General features: G+C 41.2%; 1 protein-coding gene across 3 annotated transcripts; it reads right to left on the bottom strand.

Annotated features, from left to right (window-relative positions):
• Nucleotides 1-1,295: 1,295 nt before the first annotated feature.
• Nucleotides 1,296-21,676, bottom strand: Tra2a (transformer 2 alpha homolog). 3 transcript variants are annotated; one of them, XM_055611791.1, is made up of 9 exons: nt 21,453-21,676; nt 21,108-21,188; nt 11,138-11,271; nt 9,559-9,718; nt 6,746-6,934; nt 4,556-4,671; nt 2,824-2,955; nt 2,245-2,309; nt 1,296-2,099 (listed from the first exon to the last, which is right to left on the bottom strand). In XM_055611791.1, the coding sequence occupies exons 1-9, from the start codon at nt 21,486-21,488 to the stop codon at nt 2,089-2,091; spliced, it is 924 nt and encodes a 307-aa protein (XP_055467766.1). In that variant the 5' UTR covers nt 21,489-21,676; the 3' UTR covers nt 1,296-2,088. The 3 variants fall into 3 exon arrangements, with proteins under 3 accessions (XP_055467766.1, XP_055467765.1, XP_055467767.1); XM_055611790.1 differs by having other exon boundaries at nt 2,245-2,312; XM_055611792.1 differs by lacking the exon at nt 21,108-21,188 and having other exon boundaries at nt 2,245-2,312; nt 21,453-21,674.
• Between the last annotated feature and the right edge of the window lie 2,077 nt (nt 21,677-23,753).

Genomic DNA, 23,753 nt, shown 5'->3' on the forward strand with positions numbered 1-23,753 from the left:
TTATTTATTTTTGAGACAGGGTGCATGTTGCCCTAGAACTATGTAGATCAGGCTGGCTCGGAACTCAAAAGATGTACCTGTCACTGGCCCCCCAAGTGCTGGGATTAAAGGTGTGAACACCACCAGGCCAATTTAAAAAGTTATGTATAAATATATTAGCAAATGACTGGGTCATCTGAAGCAGCATCTGATCACCATCACCAGATCAGCAGTTGTGAGCTGCCCCTATATGGTGCTAGGAACTGGTTTTGGAGCCATCACCTCCCCAGCCCAACACCTTTCAAAGGTCTTATATCTCACTGTGTTTACACCATTTTCTCTTATCTAGTTGGCCAGTGCTGGTACTTGGTTGGGCCCCTCTTGGCTATGGAGAATAACTGCTTCAACATAATGGTAAACTTCCTGGGGACACGCTGGAGTGGGAACTTTCCTGCCCTCCCCTCCCGGGTCTCACGGTAGATCAGCTGACACTCCGGTGGACCCTGCTTTTCCTGCCCATATACTTGCAGATGTTTGTCCTTTTTGTAAGCCATCCTGAGACTCTTTACAGCAACGATTCCATTTAATAATCTTAATTTATAGTGCCTGAATGTTCTGTCTCCATATATTTTTGTGCATCACTTGCCTATCAAGATCAGATGGGTGCACTGGAGTTACAGATGGTGAGATGTTGGTGCTGGGAATCTTACCTGGGTTGTCTCAAGAGTAACAAGTACTCCTCCGCTCCTAACTCTAGCCATCAAAATAATTTTTTGTTTTAGATTTTCATTTTGTACATTTATTTTTTTTTTAAGATTCATTATGTATACAGTGTTCTGCCTGCATGTGTATGTATGCCTGCACACCAAAAGAAGGCACCAGATCTCATCATAAATGGTTATGAGCCACCATGTGGTTGCTGAGAGTTGAACTCAGGATTTCTGAAAGAGCAGCCAGTGCTTGTAACCTGAGCCATCAGGTTTTGAAAAACTAGATTAACAATGATATCAACTTTAATTCCAGATTTACAAAATTCTGACCCCACGATCCTGATCCTTGTTTTTTTAGATTTATAATTTATACAGCATTCTGTCTGCATACATGCCCACACAGCAGAAGAGATCACCAGATCTCATCATAGATAGTTACGGTGGCTCACAACTGTGACAGTTCCAGAGAAAAAGATACCATCTTCTAGCCTATAGAAGATTCTATATATAGATTCTATATAGATCTATGTGCAGGCAAAACACTCATGCGCATAGAAACAGCTTCCAACCCACTTGTATTTCCACTGTTATCAAACACAGACAATCTCATTTTGAAATTAACTTTTATTTGAAATTATTCTTCCCCACATTTTAGGATTCTATACTATACAATAACCCACACAACCGATGTCTCAATACCAAAATTTCTAACAGCGAGTTATACAATTGTTCTAGGAAATAAATAAATGTCCTTCAGTGATTAAGGGAATACTTAACTTTCCGTAAATTTAACATTAAAAAAAAAAAATCACACTTTAAGTTTATAAGGTTTAACATGTAACTTCAAATACAACATGTCTTATAGAAATTACAAGCTTTTTAATTTCTAAAAGGTGACTTAATTTTTAGGTTCAAAGTTACATTCTGAAAAAAAAAATCCCATATTTCCTCCTACAGCATCCAACTGTCTACACTCAACTACTGGACTGCTCCATGCCACTCCAGACACACCCAACATGACTGAGCTACTTAAAGTGTTATTTATCTTCCCAAAAGGTTAGAAAGCAGTTTGTAATACCAGATTTCTAATCTGTCTACATCTGCCACAAGCTTTCAAAAGACCGTCTTTCCTAATAGTAAGGAGTTAATCTTTTGTAAAGGCAAAGAACGCAAGGCTTATAATACTGCGTTCCTTTTCACTGTTGTTAACTACACAAAACAATGACACCTTAAGAGTTTAACAAAGGGTGGAAAACAGCAACACAACTGGCCACACATAGATTAAATAAACCAGGGATTTTTTTTTTTTTTCTAGGAAGCATTGGAAATCCAGAATCAAAAAGAAAAAAAAAAAAAAGACAGAAAAAAGGAAAAGTCCTTGGGCACAATCACTCCATTATCAATAGCGTCCTGAAAGAGAACAAAAACAATTTTATAGTCTGAGTTGCCTAATATTTTTTTAAACCAATAACAGCTATCACATATCCAAGTATCCCCAAAATAAACCAATGGTTAGAACGATGGTTTTCATGCTACAGAAGCAAATTTTACGTACTTGGGCTATAGGAACGAGATCTTGACCGAGACCTGTAGCGACTATAGTAAGGAGAAGGCGACCTCCTTCTGTAAGAAATGAGAGCTGAATTAGACATGTGCTCATTTTACAGTCAGGTGAAAAAGTGGAAACAAAATAAACAAAACCCTAGCCACCCAACAGTGCAGGCCACCTGAATCCCAACAACCTACAAGACAGAGATCTGTGAATGGAGGCCATGCTGGTTTACACAGCCAGTTTTCAAGTCAGCCAGGGCTATAAAATGAAGCCCTGCGTTCAATCAACAAAACAAACCCTCACATAACTTATTCTCAAGCAATACTGAGCCCAGGACCTAACGCATACTAGAAGAGCATCACAGCTGAGTGATGCTCCCAGTCTTTAAATTTACTTTAACTCCTCCCCATCTCACCCACCCCAAAATATATTAAGTCACCAGCTTGGCAGGTTGGACTATTGTCTTTCAAGCAACAGGGACTACCCAGCTCAAACATGAAGTTTTATTTACACATATTCACCATTAAAGTGCTAAATAAAGCTACTATAGCAGAATACAGATCCCTGAAACGAAGGCATTACCTGTAGCGGTAATCATAATCTTCATATCGATCATAGCCTCGATCGTATCCTCTATCATAGTAAGAATCTCGCCGTCTACCACCACCTCCCCCGCCACCGCCACCTCCTCCGCCGCCGCCGCCACCACCGCTACTACAGAAAAATGAAGGGAAAAAAAGGTTATTATCCAGGATCATTCAACACAAAGTAGTAGTTACAGTGAGATAAGAAGGAACCTCCTCCTGCATGTCAAAACCCCTCACACCTCACTTTGCTGACTTCCACAGTGTTCTGCTTCAGCTCAAGTAATTAAGAGTACTCACTTCTCTTCTAAGATTCAGTTCCCAGAACTCATTTAAGGAGGCTCACAACTGCACATCCCTCCAGCCTTAGGGCAGCTGACACCATCTTTTGGCCTCCAAAGGCACTCACTGTACTCAGGTACCCCTCCCAACACACATTAAAAAACAAAAACCCACAACTTTAGTTGCAGCACTTGACAGAGGTATGAGGATCTTTGTGGGTTTGTCCTGCCTACAAAGGACAGCCAAGGCTCTCTAGAGAAATGCTGGTTAAAAAGAGAAAGAAAAAGAAGGAAGAAAAGGAAAGATATGGCTCACAAACATCTAGAGTGAAATCTGGTGCCCTCTTCTGGCGTATAGGTGTACATGCAGAAAGAACATTGTATAAATGAGAAATAAACCTTAAAAACAAAACAACCCCGGCCCCCAAAGTTTACCACCCAACCTAATAAACCAGAGGAGGGTGAAAAGATAAGGTGTTTACATTCTACCTATGGAATCTACATGGGTGAATAGAAACAACTTCTGCAAGCCTTGTGTCCTCTGCCTAAAACAAGTATTTAAAGATGAAATATATAAGTTCATTTAAATTGATCCTAAACACCAGAAAAATGACTCCAATAAAACTATGTAAAGATCCAATGTTTACATCTTTGGAGGTGAATTTAAATTTAAGCCCCTTTTCTTGATGTGTTCCGAACAAGGGATACTGTTTCAGGTCTGCTTTTTGGCAGGCCTTTTATTCCCCAACCTATATTTCCTTCAATTAAACTAAGTCAAAGTCTGTGCTTGGCTTTCTTTGTGTGACAGTGGTCCTGGCTGGCTTAAAAACTCCAGAGATCTGCCTGGCCCTGGCTCCTTTGTACTCCTTACTCAAAAAACAAAAGTTATGTTTTTTGTTCAATGTGAAAACCATGATATTTTAAAATGCTGTTATCAGTATCATCTGCCCTACACAGAGGCCTCCCTAAGTTTTGTTTTAATCTTACTGAACAGGGTATCACACTGTGGCCATGTTTGGCTTCAATAGTGGCAATTTTCCTCTGGGAGCCTAAATTACAGAAGCAAGCCACCATGCCCAGCAATACTTAAATTTTTCTATTTTTATAGCACTAACATCAAAGAACAGATATTTTGTTAACTTGCTGAAATGTGTGCATAAAATAAAAGTAATGAAGTTTAAGTGTATATTCTAACTCATGTCCTCTGCAGGAGCACGTGTTCGCAACTGATGAGCCATCTTTCCAGTCCTCTCACATGAGAGTACACTGGTAATGACACAGAAGGGAGGGGGATGTATACGCTCTCAACTTTCTAACAAAATTTACAGCATCTCTACACTTCTGGAGTGCAGTTTAATTCTAAATAAGCTGGAAATCAATCAGGGACCTACATCAACGCCCAGACCCTACTAAACAAGCATCCTACCCCTATCAAATCCAAAATCTTACTGAGTTGGTCTGCCCATGTAAATGCCTGGGGTAGGTGTGTGCGCTCTCTTGGTGATAGAATAATCCACACGAATTCTTCTACCATCCAGCTCCATCCCATTTGCCCTTTCCATGGCCTAAAGAAGAAAAAAAAAAAAAGGTAACTCATAATTCACTAATCTTGAAGCCATTTTTTTTAGTTAAAATTAAGAATGAAGTATTTATAATCCAGTAAAATCCACCTTATATTATATATTCCGCTTATATTATATATGTTATATAGTTATACTCAGCTTATATAGACCGTCAGCATCTCCAGGGCTCAGTATTGTCCAGAGTCTATTTAAGTTGCCCAGACAGAACACCACTAAGTTCCTCTTCACTTAGAACCGCCTCAGATATTCAGAACAGTGAACTAAACTTTAAGATTTAAATTTTCATTTATAATCTCCACCACCCACCTTAAAATTAGGCATCAATACGCTGCCCTGAAAGAATTGGGAATTACAGCAGCCCTGCCCATCCTAACTCTAGTCTTGTTCTTCAGTTAGTTCAATGTTTGTTGGTAAAACTAAGCAGCCAAGAATTAAGGATTTAAAAGGATGCAGGCAAACAACTGTAATAACAACTTGCACCCTTTGTTGAAAATTAACTCTAAGCCAACACTGCCCCCTAGTGATCACCAAGTGAAAAGGAATGAAACTGCCTGCACTCGAGTTTATCATTCCACTGATGTTTTCAAAAAGGCATAGCACAATGATATAGTTTATTTCTGTAAACTGAAAAATTTGAAAAACGTGTCAATTGTCATTTTATGACAAATAAAATAGCTGAGGCAGGCACAGTGGCCTACACCCAGCACTCTGGAAGGCAAGGGCAGTCTGAGGCCAGCAGGGCCTACAAAGGCTACACAGAGAAACCCTGTTTTGAAAAGAAACCACCCCACCACCCCAAAAAGATGAAAGAATAAAGCTAAGACAAGTCTTACATGTGTTCAGACAGGCTCTCATGATGTAATTCTGCCTGCCGCTAACTGAGGTTCTCCTGTCTCGGAAGGCATGGACAATGTTAACTTTTTCCTCTGTTTTGCCCCTATTCTGTCTATCTGGATGGATGGCTCTACCTACCACTCTACCTCCCCACCCTTGATCTACTTCTGCTGACATCTCCTAAGTGGCAGGATTATGAGCCACCAAACCAAGCCCATAGCCCCAATAAAACGGAAACAAGGCACACAGCTTTAATCTCAGCACTCAAGAGGTGGAGGGAGGCAGATAAGTTCAAGGATAACCAGGGCTACAAAGACCATAACTTTAAAAAACAAAACAGGAATAAGCAAGCCACAAATACACACATATTAAAATGTTCTGGTAACTGAGAAACTAAGACATTAGTATAGCTATTAGATAAAAAACAAAACAAAAAAACATAAAATCATATAATTTCCTAACTTCAGCACCAAAAAGATTAGGGTTTATTGCTGGGTCTGGTGGTGCACACCTTTAATCCCAGCACTTGGGAAACAGAGGCAGGACAATCTCTGGGAGTTCGAGGCTAGAAGCCAGCCTAGTCTACAAAGGACATCCAGGGCTCTGTTACACAGAGAAACCCTGCCTTAAAAAACCAAAAACCAAAATGGGGGAAGGTGGAGGACAGGAAAAAGAACAGATTTGGGCTTACTGATTTTATGCTCTGGGGCAGTCCAATACATTACAGGAGGCATTCAGGAGTTTTTCAACCCCAGCAGCTCTCAGCATTAAATACAGGACGCGTGCCATCTGCACTATTTGTATTGTGATGGGTATCAATTCTTATTTGAATTACAGGACAGAATGACAAATGCATAAGCTGAAAAGCTTTTTTTTTTTTTTTTTTGGGAAACAGGGTTTCTCTGTGTAGCCTTGGCTGTCCTGTAAAACAGGCTGGCCTCAAACTCAGTGATCAACTTGCCTCTACCTCCCTGAGTGCTGGGATTACAAGCGTGTGCCACCAACACCCAGCTTAAAACGAACTTTTTAATGGAAACATTGAGCTGAGTTCCAGTAAGGGCACATAATCAGAAGGCATGTTTACAGAAATGCGGATTAACAGGCCTCTAATACTAATGCTGTTACTAATTAGAAACTACACAGTGATGGTAATACTATGTACTGCTGCTATAGTAATGCACACCAACAATTCTTTCAAATGAAAAATTTAAACCAGATTTACCTCCTTAGAGTCATCTATCCTCTCAAAATACACAAAAGCAAATCCACGTGACCTCCCAGTTCGCTGATCATAAACCACATTGACACCACTCAATGGTCCATATCGAGAAAATACTTCACGAAGATCTCTCTCGGTTGTGTACAAACTGAGGCCAAATACTCCCAAGCAAGTATTAGGATCTGGATTTGCCTGTTGAATAAAGTAGAATTAAAATTAAAACTCAAATCAGATTAAAACACAAAGACTTTTTTGGGAATACACTTTATAGCTGTAGCCTATGCAAACATATTCCCTTTTTCTAGTCTATCCCAGGAATTTCCAGAATGTACTCAAAGAATTCACCTTTTGCATACTTAATCCTTTGCTACTTAATCGGACTCTTTTTCACCTTGTATCAGTAACCTCAGGGCTAGGATAATCAATGCATCACACACCCAATGTTATGTGGTGCTGGAGGTTGAATCTAGGCCTCATGCACAACAGGCAAGCACTCTTCCAACTCAGCTACATTCCTAGCCCTCTATTTTCATTTTTTTTTCCAAAGATTTCAGAAGCTGAAGAGATGGCTCAATTGTAGAGAGTATCTTGTGTATTGTATGGATATACTGCCTGTCAATAAAAAACAAAAACAAAAACAAAAACTTATGGTCTATATGAAAGGGTAGAACAGATGTGGAACATCTGGCAGGCAGAAGATTCTGGGATAGAGCAGGTTCAGGAGACTCGCCAAGGCAGATGTGAGGACACATGCGGTACCTGAGCAGAGGTAACCAGCCAGAGGGCAGAACGTAGATTAGTACAAATGGGTTATTTAAAGTTATGAGTGAGTCAGAAGAACCTAGCTATACGGCCAAGGTATTTGTAAATATATTTTGAGATTCATGAATCATTATTTCGGGAGCTTGGAGACAGGAGGAAAAACATGCACCCCATAACACTCAATGGTTAAGGGTACTTGCTGCTCTTGCAGAGGACCCCATTTCAGCTCCCAGTACCCACATGACAGCTTACAACTACCTGTAATTCTATTTTCAGGGGATCCAACACTTCCTGACTTCCCCACCCAAACATGTGGTGCAGGAACACATGAGCACACATACAGAAGCAAGAACTCAAAAACATATTAAACAAAATTTAAAAACCACTCTCTCCTTTCATGTATCCATGTCCACAGAGGCTAAATGGGAGCAATGGATCCTGACTCTAGTCCTGTGGCAAAGCAGTTAAGTGCCACTGAGACTGATCTCCAGCCACCATTTTCATTCTGTAGCAGGATCCTTTGAATAAATGTTTCCAGGGTCCAGACTTTAAGATTATTAAACATGGGGCTGGAGAAATGGCTCAGAGGTTAAGAGCACTGGCTGTTCTTCCAAAGATCCAGAGTTGAATTCCCAGCAACCACATGGTGGCTCACAACCATTTATAATGAGATATGGGGGACTCTTCTGACATGCAGGCAGAATATTGTATACATGAACAAAAGATTATTAACACTGATACACAGTCTACCATGGTTGGAATACTGGTATTATGTAGGAGAACAGCAGGTAAGAACTGTAAAGCAACCTGGTTGAAACCTGAGTTCTGTCACCCACTTTAGTTCGTGCACATGTGTGTATACATACACACACACACACACACACACACACAGACAGACAAAGATACACTTGTGCTATGAAACACATATGGAGGTCAAGTCAATTCTTTTTACAATGTGGGTTCTAGTTTTAAACTCAGATCATCAGTCTTGGCAGCCAAGTGCCCCATCCACTTACTGAGGTATCTTGAGGCCCACCTGCCAACTATTAAGCCAAACCCAAACACTTCAGTGTCTCACAGGCATTTAGTGAAAATTTAAGTTATTACGTAGAGATTTTGGTATTTTCTTGTTTGTTCTCTGTACTAACACTTTTGAGTGGAAAAGAATCAACTACAATGCAAATTGAGTGTATCACAATCAGTTAATGATTTTCATTTTAATTGGTGCACATTTTTTTTTTTCCAAATTTGACCTTTTTTAAAGCCATGGAAAGAGCCTGGTCCAACTGTGCGTGCCTGCAATCCTAGTGCTTGCTGTGCAGCCGGCAGAGCCAACGGGTGAGCGCTACGCTGTATCTCAAAGATTTGGTGGCAGATAACTGGCAGTGGACAGGACCTCTGGTCTCTACATGCACACCAGCTCAGGCACATACCACATGCACACTAAACAAAAGATTCAAGGGGCCGGAGAGATGGCTCAGCGGTTAAGACCTCACACCACACTCTAGCAGAGGAGCAGAGTTCATTTCCTAGCACCACGTTAGGAGGTGCACAAATGACTGTTCATTACAGCTCCAGGGAAACCAATGTCCTTCTGGCTTCCTTGGAAATGTATTTACACACGCTTGCTGCCCTAGTAATCACAGCACTTAAGAGGATGAAGACAGAAAGACTGCCAAGTTTGAAGGCAGCCGTATGTACATGGCAAAAACCTGTCACACAAAGTCAAGAACATGTACTTCATTTGTAGAAGTTTATGAATTATGCAGGCTTGTTAGGATGGTAGTAGCATGTCCTTTATTAGCAAATGCATAACATAAAACACAGCTTTTTTTTTTTTTTTTTTTTTTTTTAAATAGGGTTTTACTCTGTAGCTCTGGCACTCAGAGATCCACCTACCTTTGCTTCCTAAGTACTGGGATTAAAGTACTACCCCAAAGCTAAAGTACTTTTTTTTCTTTCTGCAGTCCCATTTCCCTTTCATAAAAGCAAGGTATTCTACCATGACTACACAGAAAAGAGAAAGCCAAGTTTCCATTAACTCATACACATACCCTGCTGCCAGTGTGTCTTCTACGGTTAGACATTGGAGAGTGACTCCGGCTCCTCCGCCGCCGATACTCTGGTGTGTAGGATCTACTTCGAGATCGTCTCCTGTGAGAGTGGGACCTGGAGCGAGTGTAGCGTCTATGAGAATGCCTCCTTGACCTTGACCTTTGAGAGAAATAAACAGTTAAAATACTGGATCACAGGGCTGGATAGCTAGCTCAGCAGTTAAGACCATTTGCTGCTTTCCAAGAGGACTATGGTTTGGTTTATGGTGGCTTTTAACCATCTGAAACTCTAGTTCCAGAGGATGACTCACTTGTCTAGTCTCTGAGGGCACACATACACCACACAATAATAAAAACTCTTAATAAGTAATCTTTATAAAGTATTTAGATCAAATTCCCTCTGCCCTCTAGACTGCATACAAGTATGTTTTTAGCTACTTTGTCCTTTCATTTTTGTTGTACTGCAATAATTGACATGTCCCAACCCTCCAATGGCCTAAGAAAAAAACATATATATTTTTTTAATGATTTTTGGGGTGGGGGTGGAGAGATGGCTTGGTTGCGCACCACACTTGCAGAGGACCTCACTTTGGTCTCCAACACAATTTTCTGTAAGGGATTCAACCCCCTCTTTTGGACTCTATAGGAATCTTGCATGTGTGTACATGTATGCACACTTTTGTAGGTGCCTGCCAAAAATAGTTCCCTGTAGGTGGAGTTACAGACAGCTGGTTGAAAGCTGCTAAGAACCAGAAAGCAAATTCAGATCCTCTGGAAGAACAGCAAACACCCTTAGCCACTATGCCATCTCTCTATCCCTTATTCTTTCTCTCTTTTAAATATTTTATTTATTTATTTTGAAAGCTCTATGTGAATGTACGCCTGCATGTCCAAAGAGGGCAGTAGAGGGTATAAATTTGTAGGCCAACATGTGGTTGCTGGGAATTGAACTCGGGACTACCTCTGGTAGAGCAGACAGACCTCCTAACCACTGAAGCCATCTCTCCAGCCCCTCTAGCCCTTATTATTTTTAACATTTCTATTTAGCCCATCTCTTCACTCTCATTTCATCTTCCACCAAAAAATGTTAAAAAAAAAAAAAAAAAAAAGCATACTTAAAGACATATAGGCAGAGTGGGAAGAATACTAATGAATATATTCCTTATTTTCTTAATACTAATTTCAGCCCTATCTACCACCTTAAAACAATCAATTTTGGCTTGGGAAGATGGCTCATAGACATTCCGATGTAAGGCACAGGATGCACAGTGTGAACCTTCAGAGCCCTGTAAATACTGGCTAGGTATAGTGACTGGCCTGCAACTCCAGTTTTGGAAGGTGGAGAATGAGGGTCCTCAGAGCAAACTCCGGCTAGAATAGCCACACTGGCAAGCTCTGGCCTGACTGAGTTTTCTGCTTCACAGAGTAAGGTAAACGAGGTATGGTGGCAGGTGCCTCACTTAATGGGTAGGCACTAGCACATACACCAAGAAAGGATTCTATTATGCAGTCTGAGCCTATGGCGAACTTTCTGACCCTCTTGCTGTAAGGAAAAGCAGTTTACACATTTTAAACTTACCTGGATTTTGATCTTGACCGAGAATGGGATTCAGAATGTTTGGAAACCCTTGATGGACTACGAGATCCTGACCTGCTCTCTGATTTTACTCGAGCAGGAGTTCCCGTTGGAGATTTTGATTGAGAGCGAGACTCCTAACAAAGAAGACAGTATTACAAATGGCACTGGTCACGCAGATGCCTAACACCTAACATTTAAAGTACCGTAATTATTTATATTGATTGCTCCTGAAAAACAAATGGTTAGGCAACACCCTCCAGAAAAAATTTCAGCTTATTAATATCCCATTGTTAATACTGCTAACTATCCTCAATAATTCCCTACTTGAACCAGATCACCAATTTTCTATTAACTAAGTAATCATGCAAATTCATCTACAACTTGATCATACAGACACTGGAACATAAACCATACATTTACTTAACCTAGGACCCATTCATTCTTCCAGATTCTTTTAATTCTACTTCACTCTTGCTTTCTACTTCTCTTCATTCTTCATTGAGTTTTTCATTTTTCATACTTCGTGTATTCTTCCCCAATTCAAACAATTCAAAATAGCCTTAAAAAATATTCAAGTGCTTCTATCTGACCAATCTTCTGTTCAATTTTTTCCCCCATTCAATTTTAATTTTCTGATCTTTAATACTTTTCATTAGCCTTCTTTTATCTTGATTTATCTTCCACATTCTTGGAAAAAACTCTTCAATTTCTTCACGAACATTAACCTTAATGGAAAAAGAACATTTAGTATATTTAAGCACGTGGGGATTATAAAACTCTGCTGGAGTTCAGAATGTTATCTACCAAATGGAAAGGCCAGCAGGTAAAGTGCAAATAACTAGTTTATTTAAAAATAAATTTAAAAAACCAAATTTTTATAGTATTTAAAAATGTTCAAAAGTGTAGTCTAACAGAATTTACTGAATTTCTCTAAGTTTTTAACCACACTCTTTACCCTCCTCCCCTTTCATGTTCCACTCTAGTTCCTAAATTTTAATATAAATATGTAATTCAAACAAATTCCCCCCACCTAAATATTCATTTTCCACTATCTTATGGGCTGAAGGCTCTTACTGATCTTAGAATTAATTTTCAATAAATGGCACTAAAAATTTCAAGTACTGCTAAAGCAAAGCATTCCAGGCCAAAATAGCTGTACACACCATCTGAACTCACAAGACAGCACAAACGCTAAGATCAAAGACATAACAAATTAGTATAATTACACCCTCTCCCAATTTTGACTACCATCTTCACTTGTTCTGATTAACCAGGAAGATGTGTTTTGAAGCAAGCATAGACTAAAGGGAAAGAGCACAAAGTTTCTAACCGTCCTTACTTTGGCTTGTAAATTCCCCAAATATATGCTGTGGCTGTTTTATGAGACACATTTGCACTTTATAACCCAGGAGAGACTACAGTTCACAGAAATCCTCCTGCCATAACCTTCCAAGTGCTGGATCACAAAAATTCCTGGGTTTTGTACCACTTAAATCCCACAGAACACAAATAAGAAAATGTGCGTCATGACAGTGAGCCTTGACCCAACAGCTTTTGCATACGCACATCTGCACTCGCATATGCACAGGGGCCCCTCATCTCTTGATGAGACAACATACATCTCCTTCATGGCAAACTGGCTTCTCAAAAACTCAGTTCTATGGAAAAACTTACGAAATAATGTATAACTAACTGAAAAGCATGGTAACTTCAGTTATAAAATCCAACACAACCACAGTTTCTTCATCCATTTAACTATTAATCAATCTTACGAAAGTACACACCCAATTTTCCTTTCCACAGCGACATCTCCTATACCTCCTGCCTCTATCTAAGTACACATGAACATGGACACCGAAACTTGGTTTATGCAGTGCTCGGACTGAACCCAGGTCCTGGTGCTAGATAATCACCCTATCACCTGGGCTATATCCCTGGCCCCATTCCTTGAAGTTTATCAAGAATGTACCCCTTATTTCCCGGGTCAGTGACAACCTTTCCATTTAGTTATGCAATGTTAAGTCTTTCATCTTAGACTCTTAAATTTATTATATTAACTCATATTTCTAATACTCCTATAAGTAATTTTCATTACTTATAAGTAATTTTCATTACTTATATATTCACTACTTATAGGAAGAGAAAATTATTGATTTTGCTTATAATTGAAGTTTTTAGGGGGCTGGTTCAAAATTTGAATTTTGAACCAGCGAATGTTTTCTTTCTAGCTTTCCTTTCTCTAAAGCAGAACCTCTAGTGCGCTGCTATGGAAGCGCAGGATTAGTTACAACATGCTTATGCATGCACCAGACTTTCTTATACATAAATACCAGGTGGTTTTGCTGAGGTACTATAAATCTTTAGTTTTACTATGTTAAAAAACAAAAACAAAAACCAAAAGCATCCTAAAATAAAGCCTAAAATTTACTCTTAAATGACTAATGAACCCTCCAACATGACAAAAATTTAATGGCCAGATCATTCTTAATTTCCAAGCCTCTCCTCATAAGATTGGTACTGATAATGACTTGTTTTAAAAAGAACATGCTTACTTATTTTGTACACGTGGCAAAGAACAACCCGCTGGAGTCCATTCTCACTCAAACCTCGGTGTTGTGGAGTGGGCAGCAAGGGCCTTACCCACTGGCCCCAAAACCACTTTGGAGACTTCACACTAACTTATGCACTCAGTCCAAAAGCATTATTTAAAAACAAACAAATCTAAAGCTGTTCTAAAATCTAATCTCTCTGATCTTCAGGAATCTTATATAAACAACTTTACAGATAAGTCCACTTAACTATGGACAAATTACTCGTTGATGCGGCCCATTGTTCAAATAGCTGGTGATACAGAATGCAGATCATAATGTTTATCATTTAAAAGTATCTTCTTTCTCAAACACTAATTAATAAATGCCACTTTCACTTAACTCGTATTAGAAATCAGGCTACTATAGTCATTTATGAAGGACAAATGCGAGATAATATTTCTTTAATCTTTGACTCATCTTTTTAAATGAAACATTCAATTTTTTAATGACCGTTACTTTATTTTTTTTTTCTTTAGGAAATGAGGTTTTATTATGTTGATTTCAAACTTGTGGTATCAAATGAACCATATCCATCTTTAGTGGCCCAAGAAACAGGTTTTTTACAAGCATGTGCAAACCACAGCTGGCTAATTTTAAACTTAAAAAAAAAAAAAAATCAAATGCTGGAAAGAGCTGGTCATTTGTCTTGTCTTAGTAGACTAACCAGCTCTTAAAGCTCTTATTTGAAGGGATGTTTAAAATTTTCTCAGTATGCTGGCTACAACATTCAGAAACTCATACAATGTGCTGCCAGGCTAAATGAAGCAGGCAAAATGACTCATATTAACCCTTATCACAGATTATAAAAGAAATACTAAATAGGCTTCCATCCACCTTAGAAACTACAAACCAGAAAGAAGCCAGACAAAGGTCCTCAAAGCACAACTCAAACAGGCTTTGGACAAATTCTTGTAGAACATGAATAAGCAATAGGATGCACAGTATACTGTGAATGCAAAATATTAAGCTTAGTGCTTAACATTAAGATAAGTAAACATATATTAAACACTATATAATAACCGTTTTAAAATACTAAGTCCAGGCAACAAGTTATGGGGACAAATTCAAGTCCAACTTCCTGTTATTTCCCTAGTACTTATAAAGTGGGAATTTCCACAGAAATAAACTAGTGAATTTAAAGCATATGGCAGGAAGAAAATGTGTTTTGGCTGGCCAAATACCATACTTACTCTATTTAATCAGTCTATAATAAGGGGCACATGCTTTCTCTGGGTAAAATGGGGCAGGTCTTTAGTAGAAGTTAGGCTAATAAAAGACATATTTCCAATTTCAAACTAAACTGCTATAGAACCATCCCTGGAAAACAAACTATATGGTGCTCATAATTTCAATTCTTCTGATCATACTTGTCTGATGCACTCTGATGTCTATGTGGTCTCTATAAAGACTTGTTGGTGACTTCTAAATGCCTGTATATTCTCTAAAGTCTGGAGTACACTTGAAAACTATCATAACAACTAAAACTAAATTAGAAGCCAACTGCCAAATTCCCAAGTCATACTCTTATTTTCCTCAGCCACGCCTTCCATTTCCTTCCTACTTATCTTCACTATCACAGAAATGTCTTTTCTAAAGGTCTCCATCAGGTTGATGATTTCTGAGCACCTACTGACAATATCAAATGTTTTCAGTCAGCCAGGTTCAAGGAAACTATTATGCTAATTATTCATGACATTTTCCCCTCTGGTCAAACTAAGAATAAGGACAAAATTACCCCCCCCTTCTGAAAAAGACACACCCACAGTATTAAGTTCTGTTATAGTCTCTCAGATCTCAAGGCTCTGGGGTTTCCAGGGAGACAGGAAGCTGAGGCAGGTTTTCACCACTTCCCAAATAGCCATGTGCTACAGTGCCAAGCACGTGTCATATAAACCTACAAAATTATAGTGATGCACTGTGGGCAGTCACAGGCACTGCTTCTTTTCTAACATCTGCACTTTTATACTGAGTGAATTAGCACCCTTCAGTGAAGGAAATCTTAAATGTAAAAACTTGAGATTTAAGATGGTTTCCTAAGTTTGCAAATTCCTTGTTCAACTGAAAGTAGGGGATAGGGTGGAGAAACAGAAGAACATAACTGGTTTAATGATAGCATTTAAAACATTAGAAAATAAACCCAAAAACAATTCAGATTCAGTACCATTCCTATCATAAGTCAAACTTTTTCCTCTTTTCCCTCCTATAGTTTTCTGGTAGTTCAGGCTCTTGACCTCACTGCGGGTAGGACCCGCAACAACCTTTCTGCAGTGCAGACTGTAGATCTGAGCCCCCACAGCTGGCTAGTCTTTACCTCACCCCCAGCCCATACCCCTGATCTCATACTGCCCAACTTGGTCAACTCCTGATCCTTTGGTCCCTTTTCAAGAGGGAGTGACAGATTACCCGAAGGTTGGCTGATTATAGGCCACAGTGCCTGGCTAGCTTTAGCCTTTTTTTGTATGTAAATTATTTATTTACTTATTTAATGTAGTGGCAGTCTGTGTGGTTAGGCAGGCATGTAGAGGAGTCTGTTCTCTTCTTCCGCCATGTAGGTCAGGAGTACTGATATGAGGTTGCCAGGTTTGGTGGCAAGTACCTTTAACCACTGAACAACCTTGGAGGCTTATAGAAAAGATTGATTTCATTCTTTCACTCATAGTACCTCTCTATGCTGCTCTGGCTATTCTGAAAGTCAGTATGTGGACCAGGCCTGGCTCTGCCTCTAGAGTGCTAGAATTAAAGGTACGCACCACCACACCCAGCTTTAAAAATAGATTTTATGTGCACATGTCTCTCTCTGTTAGTGTATGTGGGTGCCTGCAGATGCCAGAAAAGGGTGTTGGATTTCTTGGAGCTGGAGTTACAGACAGCTGTGAGCTGCCTGATGTGGGTGCTGGGAGCCTAATTCAGGTCCTTTGGAGAAACAGCAACACTCTTAAAACTCAGCCACTTCTCTCACTTTCACTCTATCCACCTCTTCAAAAAATTAATTTAGGTAGTGTTCAAAATTAACTTGCTGAAGCTTGACTAAGTCTAAAGCGGCATGATAAATCTATTTCTATACTTCACACACACAACTTTCCACTAAATGTGCATGAACTTTTATGCACACCACTTCCATTCCAGTGCTACAGAGGCTAGAAGGCATTGGAGCCTTTGGAAACTGGAATTAAAGTGCTTGTGTCTACCTGATGAGAGCTCGAGGAAAAAACCTGGATCCTCTGTAAGGTAAGCTGTGCCACCTCTCCAGTTCTCATAAAAATCTTACACCCCAAATGAAAACTGTTTGCATTCCATACAGAGTCCAAAACAGTAATGTCTGAACCCCCAGGACTGGAGCTACACGATTATGAGCTGCGATGTGAGTGCTAGACCCTGAACCTGGACCTAAACAACAGTCTTGTGTCCACTCTTCTCAATTTCTACCAAATATATTAATTAACATCAAAATTCTAACTGTGGATAAGTTCTATAAAGCAAACAATTCAGCATTTTTACTAAGATGACAAACAGATGCCAGCACATAGAAGGTGAGTTAAGTAGATCTCTGAGTTTGAGGTCAGCCCAGCATTGAAAGAGAGGGATAAGAGAGAGACACTTTCCCCTCATTCTCAGCTCCAAAAGAACATTGGGAACTGGCTGTAGTGGATCTGGCTGTAAATTCCAGCATCTAAAAGGTAAAGCAAAAAGGATCTTGAGTTAAGGCAACCACGAGCTTCAGTGAAACCCTGTCTCAAAACAAAACGAACACAATGACTGTTAAATGAACAGTGCGTGCGTGTGTATGTACACCAAGCAAAATGTTTTGGCCCTGTTTGGATTGTTTGGCTTTTTTCTTTTTTTGAGGCAGGGTCTTGCTGTGTTCCCCGGCAGACTTGCAATTTAGAGATCTGCCTGCCTCTGCCTCCCAAGTGCTAAGAATTAGTGGTGTGCCACATTGTGCTCAGCACAGAACCTGCTTTGTTCTGATAGCACAATCATACTCCTGTACTCCTTGAAAAGGATTTCTGCTGTCAATAATTCAAGTTGCACTGTTGTTCCTGTACCTGTCCTTTCGGTCCTATATTTCCAAAATAGAGTTCATAGGCGGTCTTTACTGCATGTTGGATTAAGTCCAAATCCTTAGGTCTAAATTTAAAAAAAAACCCTGTATCTCACTTCACCTGTTACTATTTCAGCACTTACCCTCACACAGTTGATGACAGTTTAAAAAAAAAAACAAAAAACAAAAAAACCCAGATTTGAATTGTCATTCACCTGAGATTAAGGCTGTAAGGTCTTGTTTCATTAAGAACATGTAAGTACGGGCTGCTGGTGAGATGTACAGCAATGAAGAGCACTGGCTGCTCTTCTAGAGGACCCAGGTTTAATTTCCAGCACCATGCAGTAGCTCACAGCCACCTGTAACCCTAGTCCCAGGACTGTCATTTCCTCTTCTGGCTTCCTTAGGCATTGTACATATGTCCATACACATTAAATAAACAATCTAAAATAAATAAATAATTTTAGCAAACCCATTAATGGGTCAATATGGTGAAGTACAATGTGTTCTTCACAAAGAAAGGTCAAAACATATACCACATCACTTAATAAGTAGTAAACTGGGGCTTAGGTGGTCTTCAGGGTCTTGCTTAGTTCTCTATTTCTTTTCTCTTTTATTTTTATTGTCTGTTTATTGGTGTTTTGCCAGTGTGTATGTCTTTCAGAGTATTGGATCCTGGAGCTACCATGTGGATGCTGGTAATTGAACCTGTGTCCTCTGAAGGAGCAGTCAGTACTCTTAACCCCTGAGCCATCTCTCCAGCACCCCTTTATTTTGATTTTTTTGTGTATTCTTGCTGTCCTGGACCTTGCTCAGTAGATCCAGCTGGCCTCAAACTCAGAGATCCTCGGGCTTGGATTAAAGGTGTGCACTATCACCATCTGGGTGGCTCTTATTTCTAAAAGGCTGACACTAACTAGCCCTTGCTAAATTATCATGAGCAAGAAATAACACGCACCCATAAAGAACTATAGGATCTGTCTGAATCCTAAAATTTTTAAAATCATATATACACAAATATTTTTTTTTATCTTCAGTGTTTGATAAATTCCAGGAAGCTTCACCTAACTGCAAATACTTTCACTGAGATGGGATTAACATGCTCCCTTTTACTACCTGAAGATAAAGGGCAATCATTCACTGTAAGTATGAGATGCAATTTTATTAATAAATTCCTACAGAAAGGCAAACAATCAAAAAACTAGAGTAACAGGTGGCAGTGGTGGTGCACCTGACTTTAATCCCAGCACTGTAGGGGGAGGCAGAGGCAGGAGGATCTCTGTGAGTTCAAGGCCAGCCTGATTTACAGGACATTGACCTGCAGCACAGAAAAACCCTGTCTTGAAAAACCCCTAAAATCCCCCCATAAACAAGCAAAACAACCTCAAAGAAAAACTAGATTAATAATCTTTTTTCTAACAACCATGTAAATATCTTCAACAAACACATCATCTGAAAATCTTTCAGGATGTTACCCTCAGCATCTTTTGAGGCAATAAAAAGGGGGCATAGCAATTTTGTATTATATGACATTTCTTAAGTGCTCACTTATGGTCAACAAGAACCCCCCCACACACACTGTATTTAAATATTGAACTGCTTTAAGAAAAGGAGTGGCAGAGCACTTTGCCTAGTATGCGTAAGCCCTGAGTTCCGCTCCCAGAAAACTCAGAAACTACAACAAAAATCCAACGTGAACCTTCAGAAAAAGCATCTAGCCTTCTCATTCTTTATGTAATTACAAATACAATTACAGTTTAAGAACATCCACAACAAAAACAACCTGTTGTAACTGACTGTAACTGGGTCAGCTGTAACTGACTCTGAAAGTACTGATGAGTCAACCTACAGAGCCATGGGTACCATTGTAAAAAATAAAAATAAAGCCATTACTACAAAATGGCAGAAGAGGGTAACCTAGGAAAATCTCTTTGTTAATCATGTTGTTAATACCTAAATTAATTTTACCTGAAAGGTGAATGGGAATCAAAGTTTTTGGTGGTAAGGAGATTAATTATCTACTACTCCTTCCACTAGATGACAAATTAGAAAGAAGCAGAGCAATTAAAGTGACACTGGTGTAAATCCCACAAACCAAGCCCGGCACTGAAAAAAAACAAAGGACTGGCAGAAAAACGACTTTCCTCAGTAAATATTTTTATCTCAGGATCTTAATTTAGGACACCCAAACAATCCTAAAACAGTAAGCAGGTTCACCTATTTCATTCAAATAATCCACTAAAACTAAACGTAGTTCTCATCCTGTCCTGGTGCATTAAAAACAAAAACAAAACAAAACAAAACAAACAAACAAAAAAAAAAAACAAAAAACTACCCTCTCTTTCCAAGACCAAAAACCTAACTGACCGGTCCTTTGACTTGACTGATTATGGCTGTCTAAACGGGACAAAATCTTTCCTTCCAGCAAACTCCTTGAAGTGTTTTGTTTTGGTTTTTTCCGCCTGCCCCTCCCCCACTAGAATAAATACCAACACAACCAGAACTCGCGTACCAAGGGACTTTTGTTTCCCTTTTATTTTCTGACATGGTTTCACCAGGACTCACTTCCACCAGTTTCCACTACTAGGGTAACTTCAAAATTAAGCTCAAAAGCCAATAATAAACGTTCTAATACACTCAAGCTGAGGGTAACGTTCTTTGTGCTGACTATATTCACAAGACCTCAAATAGTGAAAACTTCGAGCCCCTTCCCGGGGGAGGGGTGCGAGAAGAAATGGGAGAGGGCCTGTAAATTTCAGGTAAGCCGGGTTAACACCGATTAGGTGTTTTTTTGAAAACTGAGCCAGGAAATTCGTTCAGTTACGTAAGGTTCAAGTTAAGATGTATGTCTTGACAGTTTAACCATAAAAACCTGTAAAGGAGCTTCCAGATGAAAGGTCAGAGGAAAGAAAGCATTAGGGCTTGCGACATAAAGAATCCAACATCGGGCGGCGAGGGCAGCGTTACTGCCATCCCCACATTCATGGAGAAGCGAGAGGAAAGAGGACATTAAGGGAAAAGGCTCTTGCGTGGTTTTCCCTTCACAGCTCCCGTCTTAAGAACTCTTAAGGGTCGCTGAGGTCGTTGACTAACCACTTCACCGGGCTCCGTCCCACCTTCAACCTCAAGGCGTTCGCCCCTACAGACGCAACGCCGCCGGTTCCGACGGAGACGCGGCCGCTCACTGCAACACAGAGCCAAGGAGACACAGGCCCCAGCTAGTCCCGCGCCAACGCGTGCCCGCCCGGACAGCAGCCCCGCGCGCTTCCGACCCGAGACCCCGCAGCGGTGGCCGGAGGGGGTGGCGGCCAGAGATGCCACCGCAGGAAGCACCTACCACTATCCGGCCGGAGGGAGCGCCCCGCCGCCTCCTGCCCCAGCGCGCCGGGGACCCGCACCTCGGAGCAGAGATGGGAAGCTGAGGGGAGAGGGAGCGACAGGAGAGGATAGGACCAGGCCAGGGGCCAGTCAGCCGCCAGAGACGAGCGCTGCGGGCTAGCGGGGCATCTAGGCAAGCAGGGGGGGGACCCCGAAGCCATCTTGGGACGCGAGGATGCGCTCGCAGTGGCCACGGAGGCCACTCCCGCGGGCCCCGCAACCTCGCCCCGACCGACCGCGCTCGTCCCCGAGCCCCGGAGCATCGGGCCGCCGCCGAAGACGGCTCCCGCGGCTTTGTACTCACTCTGCCCTCGAAGTTGTTCTCCTCGACATCGCTCATGTCGGCCAGGCGCTCCCGAGAACTAAAACGAGATCTAAGTCTCGGCTCGAGGGCCGACGGCCTAGTCACCCCGCTGTCTGGGCTGTGGGGAGGAGGAAGGCGACGGCTACAACGGCCGGTGCGCTCCACTCCCACTAGCTCGCACGCTCAGGCAAAATGGCGCCGGCGCCGCCAGAAACCTCCCGGGGTCCCCGGCGTCCGACGTCAGGGGGCGTGCTGGCTGTGACGTCACGGCCCCGACCCCGCCCCCGGCCCCGCCCCGGAGGCTTTGTGTCCGCCCGGCCTAGCGCGGGAGATTGGCGGGTTTCGAGAGCCTGGCTCCTGAGCGTCGGATCTGTTTACCCTCCGCGTGCTGGCGCTAAGGCGTGCGTCAGCGCCTGGCTCTGCCTGGGGTTTTTCTTGCCTTTGTTTTTTTTGTTGTTGTTGTTTTGTTTTTGTCCATTCTGGGTGTGGAACTCAGGTCTTGCTTGAGTGGAGAAAAAAAAAAAAGAAAACGCTTTCCCAGCTGAGCTTGCCTCAACCCCAATATTTGCCCTTTTTAAGGTTGAAACAGCAATATATGCGTTGGTGGGGTTATACTGAAAAGCTACTAGTTCCTTGCTTTTTCCTGCTTCCAGCCCCACTCCTAGTCTGTTCATTAGTTCTTGTTGTTTTGTTTTGTTGGCTTTTGTTTTTGTTTTGTTTTGTTTGTTTGTTTTGTTTTGTTTGAGACAGGGTTTCTCTGTGTAGCCCTGGCTGTCCTGGACTAACTTTGTAGACCAGGCTGGCCTCGAACTCACAGTGATCCACCTGTCTTTGTCTCCCAGAGGGCTGGAATTACAGGAGGGCACTACCACATCCTGCAGGTTTCGTTTTTTTATAATACATAGTTCTCTTACTGGTTCTTGTTTTTGCTTGTCCCATCTTGTGTACTTATTTTGGAGTGGACACCTTATTAAAAATATTTCTTGGACCTGGTGAAATGGCCCCGTGGGTAAATAACCTGTGCATGGGTGAGGAATGAAGTTTGGATGCCTCGAGCCTACATGAATGCGTGGTGAGCATGGCCCACTGTAATCCCAGCCCTGGGGAGGCAGAGAAGGGATTCCTATGTCAAGCTAACTAGCTAAACTGGTGAGCTCTAGGTTCCCATGATGTCACCAACCTGCAGTGACACCTGAATACCACCTGGGTGAAAGCTCGGGGGGGGGGGGGGAGGGGGAGATAGGGCGACACAAAGAAGGACGCCAAGTCTAGGCTCCCATCTAGGTGTCATTTACTGAATGTCAAGTTAACACTTAAATAGCAGGAAAGTACAAGCAGTTTCTCACAGAGGCAATTTTTACTTAGCCATAACTAACATATGAGGGCTCACTCAAGGTTACACAGAACCTGCTGTCTGGTTACCATGGTTGCACAGAGTTTCTCAGGGTCAGAGCCCTCTGCTGTAGAACTGCCAGGGTCAGTTTCTGAGACAGCAAACCTTAGGTTACAGCCAGGGCCAAGAGGCCGAATTCCACTGCTCAGATGCGCATTCCAATTTGCCATTAACTCCAAATGGGCTGCCACACAGTGAGAGACTTGTCTCAATATATACGGTAAATTGAGATCAATCAAGGAAGACACTGGAGGACTTGTGATGCCTCTACCCATGTGCAGCTGAACACATGGAAACATGAATACATATACACACAGACACACACACACACTCAATTTTTAAAAAAGCTCGTCGGAAAGCAGTAATGCCAGACATGACAGTGCACATTTAGAATCTCAGTTCTCAGGAGGGAAAGGCAACAAGATCTCAATTTCCTGGCCAGTTCCAAACCAAACTGGGCTAAGGGACCCTGTCTCCAAAGCAGTATCAACAACACCTAAAATAAACCCCAGAAAAAAAAAAAAAAAATAACGAAACCCCAGCAGCATCATAGCGACAGAGGCTGTGTGCAGTAAGCCCCCTGTGCCACTGAGGCCGAGGCCGGTGTCAATACTCTCTGACATCTGCACAGTGAGGAAATTGCTTACCAGTGCTGTTCTCAGAGCGTGTGCTCATTAAGTGACACAAATGTCACCTGGTTGCAAATTTTAGAACTTTATGTTGTTCAACATTTGGAACCCTGGGGACATGCGAATCAATACTGCAATGAGATTCTACTTCAATCGCCAGGATGTTAAGATAAGTAACCATAAATAATATTGAAAACCCAAGAATAACATGCTATAAACTTTAAAAGAGATCTACAGAGGAAAAAAATCTATAAATACTATACCAAGAATATGAAGCCA

This window comes from Psammomys obesus, unplaced genomic scaffold (genome assembly GCF_907164565.1).
Source record: "Psammomys obesus unplaced genomic scaffold, mPsaObe1.curated_primary_1811, whole genome shotgun sequence".
In the NCBI taxonomy this organism is placed as follows: Eukaryota; Metazoa; Chordata; class Mammalia; order Rodentia; family Muridae; genus Psammomys; species Psammomys obesus.

Coding starts and splice junctions, on each gene's coding strand:
- Tra2a (XM_055611790.1), bottom strand. CDS start 21,488: ATGAGCGATGTCGAGGAGAACAACTTCGAGGGCAGA. Junction 9,719..11,137: donor CGGTCAAGATCAAAATCCAG/GTAAGTTTAAAA, acceptor TTTCTCTCAAAG/GTCAAGGTCAAGGAGGCATT. Junction 4,672..6,745: donor GGATAGATGACTCTAAGGAG/GTAAATCTGGTT, acceptor TTTCTTCTTTAG/GCCATGGAAAGGGCAAATGG.